The following is a 23,183-nucleotide window of genomic DNA, read 5'->3' on the forward strand; positions in this document are numbered from 1 at the left end:
ATTCACTATACAGGGCTGTGTTGTTACTCACTATACAGTAACAACACAGGGATGTGGAAGCACACTGAGAGATATTTGAACTTGGGAAAAAGTACAGCAAAGTTGGCCATCGGTTGTGGATAAATGCTTATAGAAAATCACATGACAAGAGCAGGCGCTATTTTAAAAGGTTGTAGACATCAGATAGTACATATTTGGAATTAGTGACTTGTTATTTAGGAGTAGCCTAGGCCTAAATCCAACCTTTACTCAAGTCACATATTTAGATAATGCCATGAGGATACATAAGGTATGGAAACTGAGACTTCATAGCCTACATATAAAGATATACATAATGTCGGCTAGACTCTTAGACACATTATGTAAGCCTAGCCTGTTGATGAAAAGCAACCTCATTGTTACTAGAGCTCATTCAACATTAATCTGCTGTTTTATAGAATGCTCAGCCTGCCTGCCACTGGTTTGGTCCTGACTGGGGGAGGAGCTCACAGCCCACCATAAAAGGCAAGGAAAACAGATCTCTAGGTGTCTGTCAGTCTGGAACAGTCTAGAAGGGAAAGGGCAATGTTCTAGTGTAGTTTACATGTCACACTTTCATTAGTGCGATCCTTTTGTGATATTTGGCGAAACAATCGACTTCACGACCTGAAAAGCTTGGGACTGAATATATATTTGTGTTTCTGTTCTTTAGCTGCCGTGGGGTAAACATTTTCCCTCCACGCGATAGATTGATAGATTTTTCTATACAGTCGACAGTATAATAATTCGTTTCCAAAATGACTTGGTCCATAAGCAGTTGTTTCATTACTCTGGTCGTTCTGTTCCTCTGGCGGGTGGAAGACATCGCAGAAGCTTGCAGTTGCTCCCCTGCGCATCCTCAACAGGCTTTTTGCAATGCAGACGTCGGTAAGCAATTTTGGCAACATTTGTTTCTCTTCACATGTTGATAGATATGCTACTACACTGTATCAAGATAGGCTACTACACATTTTTGCGCATCATACTGAATTGTCTGTGGTCGTTGTAACTTTGTATAATTTTCATGCCATGATCATTAGGCCTATATTTACGTATTCTCACACAATTATTTGTATAATTAAGTAGGCAACAGTAAAACTGGCTACAGCCAGGGTTCTCAAACCCTGTTCCTGGATAGCTGCCCAGTGTTCTATGTTGCTATAGGCCTACAGTATGCCTTCGGATTAATTGTTATTTGTCCAAAAGCTAAATGATATACACCAAAATGTAAAATTCACATTTTCCTACATTGAGCCCAAGGCACTCAGTTGTAGTGTAGACTTCTTGGTGTACTATTATGAAAATCAAATAATAGTGGTAGGTTATATCAATTATCTTTGACAGTTCATTTGTTTCACTATTTAAGATGGATGGCCTGCTTTATTTGCAACATACTGAGAATACAAGAGGGAATGGTGATGGGTGGACCTCTCTCTCACACCCCACACACGTACACACACAGCACGTTGCTTCAAAACAAATGTTCAATTCAACATGAAATTATCCAATACTTCACATACTTTACATTTTACAGAGAGAACCAATCAACCCCCCCCCCTCTCTCCTTTTTCATCTTCCTGTCCCACTGATGCTCTAGAGTAGTCTTATATCAGCAGCTACTGTACCCTCTATAGAGTAGTCTTATATCAGCAGCTACTGTACCCTCTATAGAGTAGTCTTATATCAGCAGCTACTGTACCCTCTATAGAGTAGTCTTATATCAGCAGCTACTGTACCCTCTATAGAGTAGTCTTATATCAGCAGCTACTGTACCCTCTATAGAGTAGTCTTATATCAGCAGCTACTGTACCCTCTATAGAGTAGTCTTATATCAGCAGCTACTGTACCCTCTATAGAGTAGTCTTATATCAGCAGCTACTGTACCCTCTATAGAGTAGTCTTATAGCAGCAGCTACTGTACCCTCTATAGAGTAGTCTTATATCAGCAGCTACTGTACCCTCTATAGAGTAGTCTTATAGCAGCAGCTACTGTACCCTCTATAGAGTAGTCTTATATCAGCAGCTACTGTACCCTCTATAGAGTAGTCTTATATCAGCAGCTACTGTACCCTCTATAGAGTAGTCTTATATCAGCAGCTACTGTACCCTCTATAGAGTAGTCTTATATCAGCAGCTACTGTACCCTCTATAGAGTAGTCTTATATCAGCAGCTACTGTACCCTCTATAGAGTAGTCTTATATCAGCAGCTACTGTACCCTCTATAGAGTAGTCTTATATCAGCAGCTACTGTACCCTCTATAGAGTAGTCTTATAGCAGCAGCTACTGTACCCGCTATAGAGTAGTCTTATATCAGCAGCTACTGTACCCTCTATAGAGTAGTCTTATATCAGCAGCTACTGTACCCTCTATAGAGTAGTCTTATAGCAGCAGCTACTGTACCCTTTATAGAGTAGTCTTATATCAGCAGCTACTGTACCCTCTATAGAGTAGTCTTATAGCAGCAGCTACTGTACCCTTTATAGAGTAGTCTTATATCAGCAGCTACTGTACCCTCTATAGAGTAGTCTTATATCAGCAGCTACTGTACCCTCTATAGAGTAGTCTTATATCAGCAGCTACTGTACCCTCTATAGAGTAGTCTTATAGCAGCAGCTACTGTACCCTCTATAGAGTAGTCTTATATCAGCAGCTACTGTACCCTCTATAGAGTAGTCTTATATCAGCAGCTACTGTACCCTCTATAGAGTAGTCTTATATCAGCAGCTACTGTACCCTCTATAGAGTAGTCTTATATCAGCAGCTACTGTACCAGACACTGTGCCCTCTACAGAGTAGTCTTATAGCAGCAGCTACTGTACCAGACACTGTGCCCTCTACAGAGTAGTCTTATAGGAGCAGCTACTGTACCCTCTATAGAGTAGTCTTATATCAGCAGCTACTGTACCCTCTATAGAGTAGTCTTATATCAGCAGCTACTGTACCCTCTATAGAGTAGTCTTATATCAGCAGCTACTGTACCAGACACTGTGCCCTCTACAGAGTAGTCTTATAGCAGCAGCTACTGTACCAGACACTGTTCCCTCTACAGAGTAGTCTTATAGGAGCAGCTACTGTACCCTCTATAGAGTAGTCTTATATCAGCAGCTACTGTACCCTCTATAGAGTAGTCTTATATCAGCAGCTACTGTACCAGACACTGTACCCTCTATAGAGTAGTCTTATAGCAGCAGCTACTGTACCAGACACTGTGCCCTCTATAGAGTAGTCTTATAGCAGCAGCTACTGTACCAGACACTGTGCCCTCTACAGAGTAGTCTTATAGCAGCAGCTACTGTACCAGACACTGTGCCCTCTACAGAGTAGTCTTATAGCAGCAGCTACTGTACCAGACACTGTGCCCTCTATAGAGTAGTCTTATAGCAGCAGCTACTGTACCAGACACTGTGCCCTCTATAGAGTAGTCTTATAGCAGCAGCTACTGTACCAGACACTGTACCCTCTATAGAGTAGTCTTATAGCAGCAGCTACTGTACCAGACACTGTGCCCTCTATAGAGTAGTCTTATATCAGCAGCTACTGTACCCTCTATAGAGTAGTCTTATAGCAGCAGCTACTGTACCAGACACTGTGCCCTCTATAGAGTAGTCTTATAGCAGCAGCTACTGTACCAGACACTGTGCCCTCTATAGAGTAGTCTTATAGCAGCAGCTACTGTACCCTCTATAGAGTAGTCTTATAGCAGCAGCTACTGTACCAGACACTGTGCCCTCTATAGAGTAGTCTTATAGCAGCAGCTACTGTACCAGACACTGTGCCCTCTATAGAGTAGTCTTATATCAGCAGCTACTGTACCCTCTATAGAGTAGTCTTATATCAGCAGCTACTGTACCAGACACTGTGCCCTCTATAGAGTAGTCTTATAGCAGCAGCTACTGTACCAGACACTGTACCCTCTATAGAGTAGTCTTATATCAGCAGCTACTGTACCAGACACTGTGCCCTCTATAGAGTAGTCTTATAGCAGCAGCTACTGTACCAGACACTGTACCCTCTATAGAGTAGTCTTATAGCAGCAGCTACTGTACCAGACACTGTACCCTCTATAGAGTAGTCTTATAGCAGCAGCTACTGTACCAGACACTCAGACCCATGTTCTTCTCCAGATCATTTAAATCACCTTGGGGTCACATGAAGGGAGATATTCTCAAACACAATCAGCTAAGAATATTCCAGCGTCTGTCCTTGTGAAATAAACACAGGATAGTTGTTAATTCTGTGGAATGTGACTGACCTATGCCTGGCTCATAGTGGATTTAACAAGGTCAAAATATGATTGAAATGTATCCATTTAAAGTCATCTGTTCTTTCAAAGGTGCTGTCATTGCTGTTGTGATGTTAACATCCATACAGGCAGATACGAATAAACAAAGCTTGTGTACTGCATTGTGGGTAAATACTGTTTGTTGTGAGCTCTACTATGGATGGTTCTCTGGCCAGATCATTGTATTGGTCATCAAAGTGTACCATGAACAGGCAAGATGTTAGGAGTCGAGTAGCACAATCCACTGTGTTGTGACTGAGAACTGTTATTCTGGGACCTTCTACTCTATCAAATCAAATCACCTTTTATTGGTAGCATACACATGTTTTGCAGATGTTATTGCGGGTGTAGCGAAATGCTTGTGTTCCCAGCTCCAACAGTGCAATAATATCTAACAATTCACAACAATACACACAGATCTAAAGGTAAAAGAGTGGAATTAAGAACTCTAGAACCCTGGACGGGTTCTACCCTGGTCCAGCCTAAACCACCAGAACAACAACTACAGATGATAGATGCCTTCCACTGCAGCCACTATTACTACTGTATAGTTACTACTGCTAGCCTGTGTGGCAAATGGAATCTGGGAAACATGGGCTTTGGTGTGAGGTCCAGGCAGGGTCGCTCACGTTCATGAAAAAAGGATTCCAAAAGGTTTCTTCGGTTGTCCACATAGGAGAACCCTTTTTGGTTCCAGGTTGAACCCTTTTGGGTTCCATGTAAAACTCTCTGTGGGAAGGGTTCTATTTGGAACCCAAAAAGGTTCTACCTGGAACCAAAAGGGGTTCTTCAAAGGGTTCTCCTATGGGGACAGCCGAAGAACCCTTTTAGGTTCTAGATAGCACTTTTCTTTTTCTAAGAATGTACTACAGCACCACGTCCGGCCTGAAGGCTAATGACTGTATATGTTCTTTAAAGAACCAGGGAATCCCACTACTTCTACTGTATTTTAATCAATTCCACTCACACATTGCTCATCCTAATATTCCTTTTACCTTTAGATCTGTGTGTATTGTTGTGAATTGTTAGATATTATTGCACGGTTGGAGCTGGGAACACAAGCATTTCAGTACACCCGCAATAACATCTGCTAAACATGTGTCTGCGACCAATAAAATAGTATTTGATCAAATTGTATTTGATTTAGTCATATTAGGCCAAACCTTTGGTTTCCCCTGACGAGGATCTGTTTCTGGGCCTCTTTCTCTTCTGATTTGATCAGGTACAGACCACTGCCTGTTTGGGTTACTTGTCTTTACATAACTAACTTATGCTAACGAGAATCTCTAAACAGTGACCGGCTTGTCTTGATGTTTATATACTGTTTTTTTAGGGACTTTCTTCATGGTTGTGAGCTGGCTCAGCCTGTGGTGTATATATACAGCAGTTTACTTATTCTACTTATTCCACCGTTTCTCTGCTGTAGGTTGCAATGGCACCAGAGCTCGTAGAGTTTCACGTTTTAATAGCATGTGCACAAGGACAGTGAAATGCCTTTCTTGCGAGCTCTAAACCCAACAATGCAGTATTCAGTATCAAGGTAGTACTAAAAATAACAGGGTAGAACAGAAACACACTGAAATAAGATGAACATGAGAAAGTAAGAAGCTGCAGTACAGTATATACAGAGTCAGTTCCAATACCATACGTCCAATGTGCAGGGATACTGGAGGGATAGAGGTAGATATGTATAGGGGTCAGGTGACTAGGCATCAGGATGTATGATAAACAGAGTAGTAGCAGCATAAAGTGTGCAAAGCTGGCTACTTTGAAGAATCTCAAATATGAAATATATTTTGATTAAAGACCTTATTCAAGTCGACCTCGGAGAGCGAGATCCCCCAGTCCTCTGGGCCCTCACGCATGGCATGGTGTGGTTATTGTCGAAGCGTGTGTTAGATGCGTTGAGTTAGTCTGGTAGAGAGGCATAGTTGGGCAGATCACTCCTGGGTCTTCCTTTGTAATCTGTAATGGACTGTAGCCCCTAGGCTCCCAAATCTAGTGGTCTAAGGCACTACATCTCAGTGCAAGAGGCATCATTACAGTCTCTGGTTCAAATCCAGGCTGTATCACATCCAGTCGTGATTGGGAGTCCCATAGGGATTGGGAGTCCCACTTTATTCCTATGTTGTCCTTTTGCTCGTTTGATGTAGAAACACAATCCTGTTTATGAGATTAGTGCAGCAGAATAAGGTTTAGGTTTAAGGTCAACGGTCTTTTCATTGCACTTTCATTTCATTGACTCTAAAAGGCTGTGAATCAGGGTTGGAGTCAATCCTATTTCCATTCAGTCAAATCAAAAAGTAAACTGAAATTCCAATTTGAGGAAGATTAGTACTTTTAGTTTACTTCATGAATTGACTGGATTGAAACCGAATTGACCCCAACTATGCTGTGAAATGCACAAACCATGGTCAGAATGGGTTTCTAGTATGTGAACACTGGACACTGTTTGCTTTGCTATTGCACAACGATGCCTTGAAGTTGGCAACGTGGTGACATTGCAATGGCCTTGTCATCCCGTCTGATGGAAATGACGAAATCGAGGGCCAATGAAGAGCACGACCAAGCATCTGAACCTGTTGAGAAAGTCTCTGGCACACACTGCCTTTTAAAATCCAGCTGTGTAAACCCATAACCTCTGGAAGGACTTTTAATCTCTGGAAATTCTTTGGTCGATGTTCACCAGTGAAAACCAGACAATATTCTTTGTAATTTTCCCGATGCCATTAACGGGCTAAGCTATGATGAAGGGGTATTTTTATACACAAACCATTCTGATGAAGTAAATCCTTGGCCTGCTTCAGAGTTGACCTCATTTGGCCTGGTGTACTAGTTTGGTGCTGGTCCCTGTCTTCAGGATACATCGCATTTCTTAACGCAAGAGGTTCAAGTTGGGACCTCCTGCCCTCTCAGTAGAGGTGACTGGCATGAATGACACTCTGTCAACCTAGTTTCCGTGTGGTCCATTGTAGGTTGGTGTGGTGGGGTGGCAGGCAAGAGGAGGGACGGCAGCTTCGGTCACTTTCTTTAAAGGAGCTTCAGTATTTGTCTTCTATTGGACAGAGGACAGGAAAGATGGGAAGCGAGTGTGTCGCACAGGGCTGGGAATTGCCAGGGACGTCGTGATACAATATTATCACCATACTTAGGTGCCGATACCATATGTTTTGCGATTTTCACAATTCTGTATGCATTGCAATTCGATACTGTGATTTTATTGTGTTTTGATGCTCCAAAAATATTGCTCACCATTTGTCTTCTGCAGAGGGACAAGAGAGAGCCGTGAGAAAACGAGGTTTGATCAGTCATGGAAATAAAAGTGCTGAAAACACTGGTGTTTTGGTGCAAGTACAGCCAACTAGCGCAAAAATAATATTGCGATATAGTCAAAACGACGCGATATATCATAAAAAAATGGTATCCCGGTATGTAACTGTATCGACCCCGCCCATCACTAATGTCACAGGCAGCAGGTGACATTTGCACCCATGCTGACACTGGTAGGTGTGTGTTCTGTAGCTAGACCCCCAAGGCCACTTGGTACCTTGCGTTGTCTTTAGGCAGAGGTGTACAGTCAATCCCAGGGGTGGGGTATTTCCTTGTCTGTCTGACATGTACTGAAGCGTATGACCTTGATATCCTGTTAGCTCCTGGACTACTGCGATAACAACACCATGTACTGAAGCGTATGACCTTGATATCCTGTTAGCTCCTGGACTACTGCGATAACAACACCATGTACTGAAGCGTATGACCTTGATATCCTGTTCGCTCCTTGTGGACTACTGCGATAACAACACCATGTACTGAAGCGTATGACCTTGATATCCTGTTCGCTCCTTGACTACTGCGATAACACCATGTACTGAAGCGTATGACCTTGATATCCTGTTCGCTCCTGGACTACTGCGATAACACCATGTACTGAAGCGTATGACCTTGATATCCTGTTCGCTCCTGGACTACTGCGATAACAACACCATGTACTGAAGCGTATGACCTTGATATCCTGTTCGCGCCTTGACTACTGCGATAACACCATGTACTGAAGCGTATGACCTTGATATCCTGTTCGCTCCTGGACTACTGCGATAACAACACCATGTACTGAAGCGTATGGCCTTGATATCCTGTTCGCTCCTTGACTACTGCGATAACACCATGTACTGAAGCGTATGACCTTGATATCCTGTTCGCTCCTGGACTACTGCGATAACAACACCATGTACTGAAGCGTATGACCTTGATATCCTGTTCGCGCCTTGTGGACTACTGCGATAACAACACCATGTACTGAATATACTGGAAGTCTTCTTCTAATTGGCATCTCCAGACAGTTTATTCAATGATGAGAAGGGATTGACCAGAAACAAATCCATTTCCATCCACATTAATTGAAATCCTCCCGTCAGGACTGACTGGTTACGGAGCCCTTCGATGCCGCTCGACGATCAGATGTTATGTCAGTCATGCATTTGACCAAGCAGTCCACTGCCTCGTATTGCTTCTAGTTGGAGGGATGTGTACCTATGGAGACATTTTGGGAAAAGGAATGCAAACCTTTTGGGATCTGAAAAAAGTAGGCTGACTGGTTTCTGCTCTGAAGACAGGCCCTGCTGCAAGCTGTGTCAACAGACGATACCATTAAAACCACATCCTTTTCTGTCCAAAGCAAAAATCTGCGCCAGCTTTGACATCACAACAGCTCCTTATGTACTCAGGGTTTGGCTGGGCTGTTTGTTTATCACGTGGATAGGTTGGCTAACGGTTGTTCATTCTACTAAGTGAGATGATATTTCCATGCTTTTGAAGTCTTGAGCGGATAGCTAACGCAGACGAGTGCTTGAATTGGGCCAGTGTTCATCAGGCTTACCAGCACTTTACCAGAATTGAACTGCCTGAGTATCGACACCTCTAGGTTAGTCGCTGTAAAACATGAATACCGGCATTGTGAAAATTAAAGCGGACCGGCACCTTTTCATTCTACTTCAAGCACTGATACAGTCTGTCCTGTGTAGTATGGTAAGACAGGACGGATGAGGACTGATACAGTCTGTCCTGTGTAGTATGGTAAGACAGGACGGATGAGGACTGATACAGTCTGTCCTGTGTAGTATGTTAAGACAGGACGGATGAGGACTGATGCAGTTTGTCCTGTGTAGTATGGTAAGACAGGACGGATGAGGACTGATGCAGTCTGTCCTGTGTAGTATGGTAAGACAGGACGGATGAGGACTGATGCAGTCTGTCCTGTGTAGAATGGTAAGACAGGACGGATGAGGACTGATGCAGTCTGTCCTGTGTAGTATGGTAAGACAGGACGGATGAGGACTGATGCAGTCTGTCCTGTGTAGTATGGTAAGACAGGACGGATGAGGACTGATGCAGTCTGTCCTGTGTAGTATGGTAAGACAGGACGGATGAGGACTGAAACAGTCTGTCCTGTGCAGTATGGTAAGACAGGACGGATGAGGTCTGATGCAGTCTGTCCTGTGTAGTATGGTAAGACAGGACGGATGAGGACTGATACAGTCTGTCCTGTGTAGTATGGTAAGACAGGACGGATGAGGACTGATGCAGTCTGTCCTGTGCAGTATGGTAAGACAGGACGGTTGAGGTCTGATGCAGTCTGTCCTGTGCAGTATGGTAAGACAGAACGGATGAGGACTGATGCAGTCTGTCCTGTGCAGTATGATAAGACAGGACGGATGAGGACTGATGCAGTCTGTCCTGTGCAGTATGATAAGACAGGACGGTTGAGGTCTGATGCAGTCTGTCCTGTGCAGTATGATAAGACAGGACGGATGAGGTCTGATGCAGTCTGTCCTGTGTAGTATGGTAAGACAGGACGGTTGAGGTCTGATGCAGTCTGTCCTGTGCAGTATGGTAAGACAGGACGGATGAGGACTGATGCAGTCTGTCCTGTGCAGTATGATAAGACAGGACGGATGAGGACTGATGCAGTCTGTCCTGTGCAGTATGATAAGACAGGACGGATGAGGACTGATGCAGTCTGTCCTGTGCAGTATGGTAAGACAGGACGGATGAGGACTGATGCAGTCTGTCCTGTGCAGTATGATAAGACAGGACGGTTGAGGGTCTTTGGCAGCACTACAACATGAGCAGCTATACGTGACGTTTCAGAGAAATGTACCATAAACCAGATTTATGGTTTTATATTTCAGTTAGTGAAGAGGTGTGATGACATGCAACACACAATTCCCTGAGGACAGTTCCTGTTGAGTTTATGGACAACCATTAGATTTCATTCCTAGTAGATTCTCCAAAATGATTGAGGGACACAATGGGGAACACTTGACGTGAGAGCTAATTGTTTGGTTTGAGTGGATTGATGAATTTGGCATTGCTGCGGAGGGAGCAAGCTCAGTTGGTAGAGCATGGCGATTGCAACATCAGGATAGTGGGTTCGATTATCAGAACAACCCATACGTAATACATGTATGGGTACATGACTGAGTCGCTTTGGATAAAAGCATCTGCTAAATGGTATACTGTATATGGAATAAGGATTAGATTGGATAAAAGTGTCTGCTAAATGGTATACTGCATATGGAATAAGGATTAGATTGGATAAAAGCGTCTGCTAAATGGTATACTGTATATGGAATGAGGTTTAGATTGGATAAAAGAGTCTGCTAAATGGTATACTGTATATGGAATGAGGTTTAGATTGGATAAAATAGTCTGCTAAATGGTATACTGTATATGGAATGAGGATTAGATTGGGTAAAAGAGTCTGCTAAATGGTATACTGTATATGGAATGAGGATTAGATTGGATAAAAGAGTCTGCTAAATGGTATACTGTATGTGGAATGAGGATTTAGCATCTGCTAAATGGTAATTTACTGTCTTTCTTTTGATTTGACCTAATCATTTTAGCTCCTAGTGGAGCAAAGAGCCTCAACAGTGTATCTCCAGCAAACCCAGTTCAGATCAGTTTCCTTAACTTCATTCCAGGTGAATCCTAGTTCCTACCCTCTTCATCCCTTCTTCATTGGTTCTTCTCAATGTCTTCCTCGATGTCCAACCCTGTGGATCCCACTGAAGTGCCTGTCTTGTTAGTCTTTAGAGGGCAGGAATAGAGAGCAGGAATAGAGAGCAGGAATAGAGGGCAGGAATAGAGGGCAGGAATAGAGGGCAGGAATAGAGGGCAGGAATAGAGGGCAGGAATAGAGAGCAGGAATAGAGAGCAGGAATAGAGGGCAGGAATAGAGGGCGGGAATAGAGGGCAGGAATAGAGAGCAGGAATAGAGAGCAGGAATAGAGAGCAGGAATAGAGAGCAGGAATAGAGAGCAGGAATAGAGGGCAGGAATAGAGAGCAGGAATAGAGAGCAGGAATAGAGGGCAGGAATAGAGGGCAGGAATAGAGAGCAGGAATAGAGAGCAGGAATAGAGGGCAGGAATAGAGGGCGGGAATAGAGGGCAGGAATAGAGAGCAGGAATAGAGAGCAGGAATAGAGAGCAGGAATAGAGGGCAGGAATAGAGGGCAGGAATAGAGAGCAGGAATAGAGAGCAGGAATAGAGGGCAGGAATAGAGGGCAGGAATAGAGAGCAGGAATAGAGAGCAGGAGTTGTCGGCCGCTGGCTGAACCAGAACCCTTCTCCTCCTCTACAATTAAATGACAAGCATGGACATTTTCCCATCTGCATATTGTTCTAAAATGTTTGCTGATGACCAAGCAAGTATCCCAACTAGTCTGTTTGTTGCTTGTGAAAGAAAGTACACTCTGTTCCACAACCACTCCTGATCTTGTTGCAGCCTGCCAGATAATTATTCTTGTCTTTTCACAGCCTTTGGTTATCTTGTTTCTAGTAAACATTGGCATTTCCTATAATGATTTTATCTGTGGTCAACTGTTTTCAGGCAACATTGTCATTTCCTACAATGATTTTATCTTGAGACCGAGCGCAAATCAACTGGTGTGCAACTCTGGTTAGAAATGAACACACACCACACACTCCATGTTAGTCATAATCATCATTCAGTGGACTCTCCCAGGTTGCACCTCTGCAGGGTGGAGTTGCATAGTAGTCTGGAAAAGTTACTAGGATGAGTAGTTTAGCCTTCCCATAGATTACAAATGAACTTGAAATGGAAAGAGTTTTGGAAATGCTGTTTTACAATGTAACACTGAATGGGTAACTGGAATCTTAAAACAAATGTCAGATTTTTCCAGAGCCATAATTGAGTGTTCCCTTTGTGTTGCTTTTTTTGAATGATTGTCTCACAATTTTAATCAAGGAGTTCTAACTTTTTAATGACTTGTAAAATGTTTAATTGACTGTCAACAATTAATATGATTATAAATCCTTTATAAACCCGTAACAGTATTGTAAAGTGTTACCCTTTAACTCAGTTTAGGGGGGACAGTCAGAGTGAACAAGGAGTTGGTTTATGATGAGCCACTTCCTGGTAAATCTACCCTCCTTGAACATCTGTCAACAGGCTTTATCAAGGCCTTGTTTAAGTCCTATTTTTTGAGTGCCCTTTTCAGTGTCCATCCATACTGTGCTGCCTGTACCCCCCCCCCCCCCCCCCCCTTCCAGCATGGTGGTACCTCATTTCGGCTCACCTTGGGGGCCAGGCAGAGCATGGTGTTTGTTGACTACACAGTGTACACTGTTGTTATGGCACAGGGCCAATGAGAGCAGACTGTGTAACATGCATCACATCTCCCATCCAATTACACTGATATAGTGTGTCAACCAAACACAGCCTCAAATGGCCCTAAAGGGGCACATACAACCACAGTAAGACGTCCAAAAGCAGCCCCACTGTTCCAGCAGCTCTATAGTGTAATGAATCTGATGGCTGCTGGTAACCATCCGGTCATTCAGACAGGACGTGTGTTTTTATCCCCACTATTAGACATACATGTGGCAGCTAGAGGTTAAACCATTTGGATTTAAACCTGAGGAAGATTACATGTATTAGTTTGTTTCTGGACTTTCTCAGTCAATTCTTCGTAGGTTTGGTGATTGGAAAATCGGATGGTGTTAGGAGTTGAAATGGGGAAATGGTAGGACTCATGATCTGCGCAGGATCAATGGAGAGGGACATTACACGTCACGATCCAATCAGGTTAGTGTATTTTCAAAAGGAAATACCAAATGACAAAATGATATTACATGAGGAGAGTACTGTATTAGCCATGTACACAGAACCCAGCTCTCATTTCCAAGAGCAGACTAGTTTCACAGTACATTTCAGACCGACAGCATTGTCCACCAATCCAAGTGACGCAGCACAACTGTGCCACTCCACAGTCCAGTCAGTCGATATATCCTTGCTTGGTGCCTTTGGAACATTCCACCTGACTTTCTTTACCATCGGAGGGAATCAGAAGTGTCCGGTGTCTGATTCCTGCTCAGCCAGTGAGGATTGTTTCTGCACACTCCGGTCAAGGGGATGACCACCAATCCCCCTGGAGGAGCAGGAGGGTTTCCCTACACTGGTTGTCCATGGGGCTGTAACACTAGCAGCTGTGTGTTTCAGAATGGCAGAGTGTGGAACACAGAGGGAAAGAGGGAGTGTGTGTGCGTGAGGATCATTCTGCAAGGATCACTCAGTGCAGTACTGTGGGGTCCCCTGGGCATGTTTGGTGTTGTGTGTGTGTGTGTGTGTGTGTGTGTGTGTGTGGCCTCAGAGAAAAGGTGCTCTGTGCTTCCGTCTGAGACTGTTTGTAGACTATAGTGAGACTGTGTGTAGACTATAGTGAGACTGTGTGTAGACTATAGTGAGACTGTGTGTAGACTATAGTGAGACTGTGTGTAGACTATAGTGAGACTGTTTGTAGACTATAGTGAGACTGCGTGTAGACTATAGTGAGACTGTGTGTAGACTATAGTGAGACTGTGTGTAGACTATAGTGAGACTGTTTGTAGACTATAGTGAGACTGTTTGTAGACTATAGTGAGACTGTTGTGTAAAGTACATAAGTAAAAATACTTTAAAGTAATACTTATGTAGTTTTCTGTACTTTACTTTACTATTTATATTTTTGACTACTTTTACTTTTATTTCACTACATTCCTAAAGAAAATAATGTACTTTTTACTCAAGTAGTGTTTTACTGGGTGACTTTCACTTTTACTTGAGTCATTTTCTTTTAAGGTATCTTTACTTTTACTCAAGTATGACAATTTGGTACTTGTTCCACTACTGTGTGTAGACTATAGTGAGACTGTGTGTAGACTATAGTGAGACTGTGTGTAGACTATAGTGAGACTGTGTGTAGACTATAGTGAGACTGTGTGTAGACTATAGTGAGACTGTGTGTAGACTATAGTGAGACTGTGTGTAGACTATAGTGAGACTGTGTGTAGACTATAGTGAGACTGTGTGTAGACTATAGTGAGACTGTGTGTAGACCTTACCCACTGGGCCCAGACGTCAATTCAATCTCTATTCCACGTTGGTTCAATGTCATTTAATTGAAAGGATGAGGAAACCATGTTGATTCAAACAGTGTGTTCCCAGTGGTTAGTGTCTGAATGACTGCGAGGGCTGCCCTCTCAGAGCTGTTCTGATGCACACAGCAAACCATGCAGCTTGGGTAGAGTTTAGTGCTTTTTCCTGACTATGAACTTGATCTTAGTTGACTTCTCCCTCTCTGTCGATCCTGTTGGCTTCTCTCTTGCGCGCTCTCTCTCTCTTCCCCTGTCTCTCTCTCCCCATGTCTCTCTCTCCCCATGTCTCTCTCTCCCCCTGTCTATCTCTCCCCCTGTCTCTCTCCTCTCTATCTGAATGTCACTGCTAGCATATGGTATTGCTATTGCTGGCCTGTCTCTTTCTAAACACATGAAATGGTGATGAGGATGATTCCACAACTGCAGAATGATTGCTATTCCTGCCACTCCTTAACTCTGTTTCCCTGCCTGGAGATATTCTACATTCCTCCATCACTCTCAACATCCTATCTCCTAGTATTCTCTCTCTCTCTCTCGTTGTCTTTTGTCCCTCCCTCTCCGTTCTCCCTGTCAACAGTTTGACTCTGTAAAACCTTAAAAGGAAATGTTTTTCTCGGGCCGTATTGTAATCCAATTAAGGCACATGCTTCATACTTCTTAGACAAAGTATAAATTCCCTAAAAGACTGTTCTTAGCCGTACCTGCGGTCGCCACCTTGGGGAATTGGACGACTGAACTCAAAGTAAACATCTGTTTGACATTAGTCTCCAGTCTGATTCACAGCTGAATGCAGCTAGGGCTGGACTGCACTGAGGTGAACCTCATCTTTCATTCATAGCAGCGTTTTCCACACTGCCCTTTGTTTGTTGCTAGGCAGTGGTACAGTTCTGGTTTTAAAAACCAATAGAAGAGATGTTCATATTAAAGGGATATTACACTCTAAAGTCTAAGTTTGTCAGATCTATTTATTTTTTATCTCAAAAGGGATCTTGTGTTGAGGAAAGTCCACCTCCCAGGCTATATAATGTGTAGATCCATAAATACACATCCCAGGCTATATATTGTGTCGATCCATAAATACACATCCAAGGCTATATAATGTGTAGATCCATAAATACACATCCCAGGCTATATATTGTGTAGACCCACAAATACACGTCCCAGGCTATGTATTGTGTAGATCCACAAATACACGTCCCAGGCTATATATTGTGTAGATCCATAAATACACATCCCAGGCTATGTATTGTGTAGATCCATAAATACACATCCCAGGCTATGTATTGTGTAGATCCATAAATACACATCCCAGACTATGTATTGTGCAGATGCATAAATACACCTCCCAGGCTATATATTGTGTAGATCCATAAATACACATCCCAGGCTATATATTGTGTCGATCCATAAATACACATCCCAGGCTATATATTGTGTAGATCCATAAATACACATCCCAGGCTATATATTGTGTAGACCCACAAATACACATCCCAGGCTATATATTGTGTAGATCCATAAATACACATCCCAGGCTATGTATTGTGTAGATACAGCCACATGCCACAATCCCGAATGAATGGAAAAGATGAGCACCATATAATTTCTGTATTTGTGGTGCTTATCTTTTCAATTAATTTTTGGTTGAGGCATAGTTGGCTCTGCCGAACCGATTGTAGGGGATGTGGAGCCATCTTAAGGTCTGTAAACCTCTGGCAAACTCTGACAACGGAGTGTAGTGTCCCCTTTAAGTAGCTGGTACAGCTATTAGAAACAAACCCAGTCTCCTGTAATTTCATTGGATCAGGATGTCTGCAAAACAAAAACAAACTGTAATTCCAGTGATAAAGCAACAAGTACATCTCTGTGGTGTACTGGTCCTAATGATGACAGACAGTTGTGGAATAGAGGGAACTTAACATCGTTACAGAGGAAGTTCATCTGTTTGGCAAGGACCATGTTTTTCCACTCCAACCTTTCTGCCTATTTCTTCCTTCCTTGTCCAACAACAAATCCTTTAAAAATCTCCTGAATCAGAGTGAAATGAGGAGAAAGAAGAAAAGAGAGGCTGGTTTGTGTCGCTGTCAGCACCTTCTACCCAGACTGATGGGCGGAGGGCTCGGGAGGAGGGGCCTGGGCCCGACAGTGTGTGACAACGTCCAGTGTGTGACTGATTTCCTGTGCGCATGCTTGCATTCTGGTTAAGTTTTCCAAAAGATTGCTGACTAGCTTCCTCAGAGCAGGCCAGGCACATTCCTCTCTCAGATTACAGCTGATGAAACACTCATGTGCCTCAGTCTTCCTACCAGCACCTGGTTGGCACCTGAACCATCTGCAGACCAGACAGGGCAACATAGTTAAACCAGGAGTGTGCCTCAGTCTTCCTACCAGCACATGGTTGGCACCTGAACCATCTGCAGACCAGACAGGGCAACATAGTTAAACCAGGCGTGTTGAATTAAAGACAGGGCAACATAGTTAAACCAGGAGTGTTGAATTAAAGACAGGGCAACATAGTTAAACCAGGCGTGTTGAATTAAAGACAGGGCAACATAGTTAAACCAGGAGTGTGCCTCAGTCTTCCTACCAGCACCTGGTTGGAACCTGAACCATCTGCAGACCAGACAGGGCAACATAGTTAAACCAGGAGTGTTGAATTAAAGACAGGGCAGCATAGTTAAACCAGGAGTGTTGAATTAAAGACAGGGCAACATAGTTAAACCAGGAGTATTGAATTAAAGACAGGGCAGCATAGTTAAACCAGGAGTGTTGAATTAAAGGCAGGACAACATAGTTAAACCAGGAGTGTTGAATTAAAGGCAGGACAACATAGTTAAACCAGGAATGTTGTTAAAGGAGAAGCAAACGACCAGAGCGAGGAATCTAGGACCAGGAGGGAAAACGGACTTTCATCTGTTTTGGAGCAAACCTAGCCAATATGTTACACCCAAACAGTCTAAACTTATGCACAGTCTGAACAGACGGTAAAAACGTGGGTCTATAAAGCATTTTACTGTTGTTCTCTTCCATCCCATAACGCCCTTAAACCGTCAGTGTCTGACTGACCAGTAAAACGGAAATAGATTATTTCAGTAGAGTTAAAACATGTCTCCCTCTCTTCCGCTCTTCTAGTGATCAGGGCCAAGGTGGTTGGAAAGAAAGTGGTTGAGGCTGGTAATGACGTCTATGGCAACACCATCAAGAGGATCAAGTACGACATCAAACAGATCAAGGTATGATCAGACTTTTTATTAAGTGCTTTCTGCAGTCAGCGAAGTTCAGACCTGCATATGGACATGTTTGATAGATCCTTCTCTTCCTCTCCTTGTGATTGGACAGATGTTTAAAGGTCCTGACCGGGATATCGACGCCATCTTCACTGCACCCTCCTCAGCCGTTTGTGGCGTTACTCTGGAAACCAACGGCAACAAGGAGTATCTCTTCACAGGTGCGGTTCTCACTATGTTACCAAGATCTATTGCCAGCACTGGTTCAACTACCAAGAAATGCTTACAGCATTATGACCATCCTACTGACTGCATCCCACTGACCATCCTATTGACCATCCCACTGACCATCCCACTGATTGCATCCTACTGACCATCCTACTGACTGCATCCCACTGACCATCCTACTGACCATCCTACTGACCATCCCACTGATTGCATCCTACTGACCATCCTACTGACTGCATCCCACTGACCATCCTCCTGACCATCCTACTGACCATCCCACTGACTGCATCCTACTGACCATCCTACTGACTGCATCCCACTGACCATCCCACTGACCATCTTACTGACCATCCTACTGACCATCCCACTGACCATCCCACTGACCATCCTACTGACCATCCTACTGACCATCCTATTGACCATCCCACTGACCATCCCACTGACCATCCTACTGACTGCATCCCACTGACCATCCCACTGACCATCCTACTGACCATCCTACTGACCATCCCACTGACCATCCTACTGACCATCCCACTGACCATCCCACTGACCATCCTACTGACCATCCTACTGACCATCCTACTGACCATCCTACTGACCATCCCACTGACCATCCTACTGAGCATCCCACTGACTGCATCCCACTGACCATCCCACTGACCATCGTACTGACCATCCCACTGACCATCCCACTGACCATCCTACTGACCACCCTACTGACCATCCCACTGACCATCCCACTGACCATCCTACTGACCATCCCACTGACCATCCTACTGACCATCCTACTGACCATCCCACTGACCATCCCACTGACCATCCTACTGACCACCCTACTGACCATCCCACTGACCATCCTACTGACCACCCTACTGACCATCCCACTGACCATCCCACTGACCATCCTACTGACCATCCTACTGACCATCCCACTGACCATCCCACTGACCATCCTACTGACCATCCCACTGACCATCCCACTGACCATCCCACTGACTGCATCCCACTGACCATCCTACTGACCATCCTACTGACCATCCCACTGACTGCATCCCACTGACCATCCCACTGACCATCCTACTGACCATCCCAGTGACTGCATCCCACTGACCATCCCACTGACCATTCTACTGACCATCCTACTGACCATTCTACTGACCATCCTACTGACCATCCCACTGACCATTCTACCTGACCATTCTACTGACCATCCCACTGACCATCCTACTGACCATCCTACTGACCATCCCACTGACCATCCTACTGACCATCCCACTGACCATCCCACTGACCATCCCACTGACCACCCTACTGACCATCCCACTGACCATCCTACTGACCACCCTACTGACCATCCCACTGACCATCCCACTGACCATCCTACTGACCATCCCACTGACCATCCCACTGACCATCCCACTGACCATCCTACTGACCATCCTACTGACCATCCCACTGACCATCCTACTGACCATCCCACTGACCATCCCACTGACCATCCTACTGACCATCCCACTGACCATCCCACTGACCATCCCACTGACCATCCTACTGACCATCCTACTGACTGCATGCTGTATGAGAAAACAAGTGCTTTAGAACAATACATTTTGGTACAACTTCAGGTTTTCATTTATAATAACTTTTTTTTAAATAAAGGTTTGTTTTTAAATTAATGATGTATACCCATTGATTCTTGAAGAATATAGCTTGTATATTAGTAATGTCTTTAGTTCAACTGTTGTACCCCATCAGAACCCAAAATACAAGCTTGTTTTCATTTTAATCACATGCATGGTCAGTGTTTGCATCTATAGCTCTGTCTATGAATTTGAGGGTACGTTTCTTCAGCCCCATCCCTCAGCTTTTTACCAAAACCGTGGCGGGGTGTCTGCTTTGTTATTGTTGGAACTGCAGATTTCTAAATGAATCATGACAAATGTTATACATGCTTATGAATTAACCATTTTATAATTCTTATAAATGTTTATAAATATTGAAATATGAATTGATTTGAAGTATTTATGTACACTAGTTATAAATAGTTTATGAATGCTTATTCAAGTTATTATAAAGTGTTACCCACTCGAAGAGTTCCAGTGTTCCTGTCTGTATCAGTATGTTTTCTCTATGGGACATAGACTCACTATCTCCTCTGTCTGCAGGCAAGCTGGAGACTGATGGAACCATGCATGTAACACTGTGTGACTTTATTGAGTCTTGGGAGGCCATGAGTGCCACACAAAAGAAGAGTTTGACTCAACGCTATGAGAGTGGCTGCAAGTGCAAGGTGTGTGTGGGTGTGTTTGATGGGAATTATAGGAATATTACAGTACACCAGTTTTGTTCAATATTTACACAGCACATTTTCTTAAAAATATTACTCTGGTCACATTGGCAAACGCTAGAGAATTGGGGTAATGATCAGTTGGTGATCTTGGTCTTTCTCTCTTTCTGCTCCGATCCACAGATCATCCGCTGCACTTCCATCCCCTGTACGATCAGCGCCCCAGAGGAGTGTCTGTGGACGGACTGGGTGATGGAAAAGAGCCACAGCGGTCCCCAGGCCCAACACTTTGCCTGTATCAATAGGAGCGATGGGTCCTGTGCCTGGTACAGGGGGATAGCACCACCCAAGAAGGAGTTCCTGGATATTGAAGACCCCTAAACTCTTCAGGCCATCCACCTACTGTTCAGAGTGACTAAAGATGTCTGCAATTAATACATGGAAAAAACAAAAGTACACAAAGCTACAAATCCAAATAATTATGATTAAATGAATCAGTGAAGTAGTTAATATCAATGAATTACAAGACCCATATTGACTTGTCCAGTTGTGATGTCACATAGAGAGGTCAGGTGACAGGTTGCAGGAAATAGTCCGTATGCAAGAGAGCAACAATCTGGAGAAAACAGCACTTTCTGACCCCCTCACCGCTCTAAAAGCGCTTACTGGTCACTTCTTGTACAAGTGCAATAAAAATAAACTACAAATCAAATATAGAGCTTCAAGTATTAATTGAACTTGTGCCGTTCATTTGTCGATCGTTTTTAAACTGGAACCAAAGGTGTTATTGAAACCCAAAAGGGTGATATCAAAGTGTTGTTGGTTGATGTGGTCGTGTTTCTAAATAGAACATTATTCCTAAAAAATACCATCCTAAAGCCTGGGGCATGTTCAGCTGGGCACAATATTGTAGAACGTTCCGATCGTATGTTTAAATACATGAAGAACAAACATGTTTCTCTGACATAAAGGAAGGAATCATGTAAGCTCTATTCATGGCATTTCTATCTGCAACATTCAACCTTTGCCTACAACATTCAACACTAGCCTCCTGAACGTAGCCCTGAAGTAGTTTAGGTCGAAACCAGGGCTTCAGTTTTGTAATGTCATTGACCAAATTAAACATTACTCAGATGCAGTGGAGGCTAGTGGGAGGAGCTATAGGACGATGGGCTCATTATAATAGCTGAAATGGAATAAATTGAATGAGTCAAACATCTGGTTTGATACCGTTCCATTTATTCCATTCCAGCCATTACAATGAGCCCATCCTCCTATAGCTCCTCCCACCAGCCTCCGCTGCTCAGATTCTTTCTTCCTTGCTTCATAAGTCTGATAATATTATTCTTGGTGTATATTCTTCGGTGGGATAAATATTATGTTAATTTTAATGTACTAGACAGGAGTGGTCTAAAAAAAAATAGGTGCAGTGTCGTATAACTAGAAGTGCTTCATCATTCCTATTATAATATTAACTGGCTTATCTAAGGTCTTACTATGGACAAAACCCTTTGTTGATTTCTCTGCAACGGAGACTGTAAACCTGGCTGCTATGTTTATATACCTACACTGCACATGCCACACAGTACAGTCTGAAAACAAGGTCATTGAATCTTCCATTTTTATGTTATGTACGTATTTTATATTTGTTTAGTTCTGGTATAATTATAAGATTTTGCTTTGGTTGTTTTGTCTCTTGGTGTAATGCCTCTGTGTAAGAACATATTTCAGTAGAGAAATTGGGAGATTCGTTATACCTTTTTGCAAATTACATGTGTTCTTTGTAAAAAACACAAACTTTTTTTTGTGTGAATATTCTCGAATTGTGATTGGGGTAAAGGGAATATGTTTGGCACAGTTTTCTGTTCACTTTACAGTACACGTAGTTACTTCACAAAACAGATCAGACCCATATTGTAGCATGCCATAATCTCCACTGAAGATTTGTATTAGCTCCCCAAGCTATTGCCAAGGTTTTAGCTTAGCGGGCTAACATAGTCTTGTGGTGCATTGGACACCTGGGTTTGAACCCAGCCTGTCAGAGTAGCTTGTTGGTTACCGGTGCTCTGCTTCACCATGACCTGTCCTCTACAAGAGGTTCATCTACAATTACAGTTGTATTACTTCAGTAAAAACTGAACACAATGTTGTACTGCTATAATAACTTATCAATCATTTGCCGACAGGACAGGGATACTGTATCATATAACTCCAAACTTGTATATCCACGTAAAAAATATGAAATTCTCCTGTAATGTACATGGTATCAATTCTGTATTAGTAAGTGTCTCTTTATGTAATACTAGCAGAAAAGTAGAATGAAATTGGACGACTCGTGCTAGGTCCACATGAGACTGTGGAGAAGCAACTGAAGTTTTTGCATGCATATGACTCCTTGTGTCATTGGGACTGTATGGTATCTTCAGACATTGGACAGACGATACAAATAAAAGTTTAGATATACATCTGATGTGTTTATTTACTTGTTCGGCAATTGTGCAGCAGAATTTATATGACACAATATTTCACCCATTATTATCAATAATTATTATTATGCCCATATTGGAGTTGTTCGTCATGCTGAATTTTTACGGTGGTAAAATGGCTCCTCCTGCTGACAGATCTATGTGCCTGCCCGTGTTGACTGTATTTGATTACAGAGTGCCCTCTGGAATACACTGGAAATGTACAATTATTA

General features: G+C 43.2%; 1 protein-coding gene across 1 annotated transcript; it reads left to right on the top strand.

Moving 5' to 3' along the window:
* The first annotated feature begins 539 nt into the window (after positions 1 to 539).
* Positions 540 to 21,197, top strand: LOC100136244 (tissue inhibitor of metalloproteinase 2). Its single transcript, NM_001124508.1, has 5 exons — positions 540 to 906; positions 17,873 to 17,973; positions 18,080 to 18,188; positions 20,364 to 20,488; positions 20,669 to 21,197. The coding sequence occupies exons 1-5, from the start codon at positions 777 to 779 to the stop codon at positions 20,864 to 20,866; spliced, it is 663 nt and encodes a 220-aa protein (NP_001117980.1). The 5' UTR covers positions 540 to 776; the 3' UTR covers positions 20,867 to 21,197.
* Positions 21,198 to 23,183: the final 1,986 nt, after the last annotated feature.

This window comes from Oncorhynchus mykiss, chromosome 12, assembly GCF_013265735.2.
Source record: "Oncorhynchus mykiss isolate Arlee chromosome 12, USDA_OmykA_1.1, whole genome shotgun sequence".
NCBI lineage: Eukaryota > Metazoa > Chordata > Actinopteri > Salmoniformes > Salmonidae > Oncorhynchus > Oncorhynchus mykiss.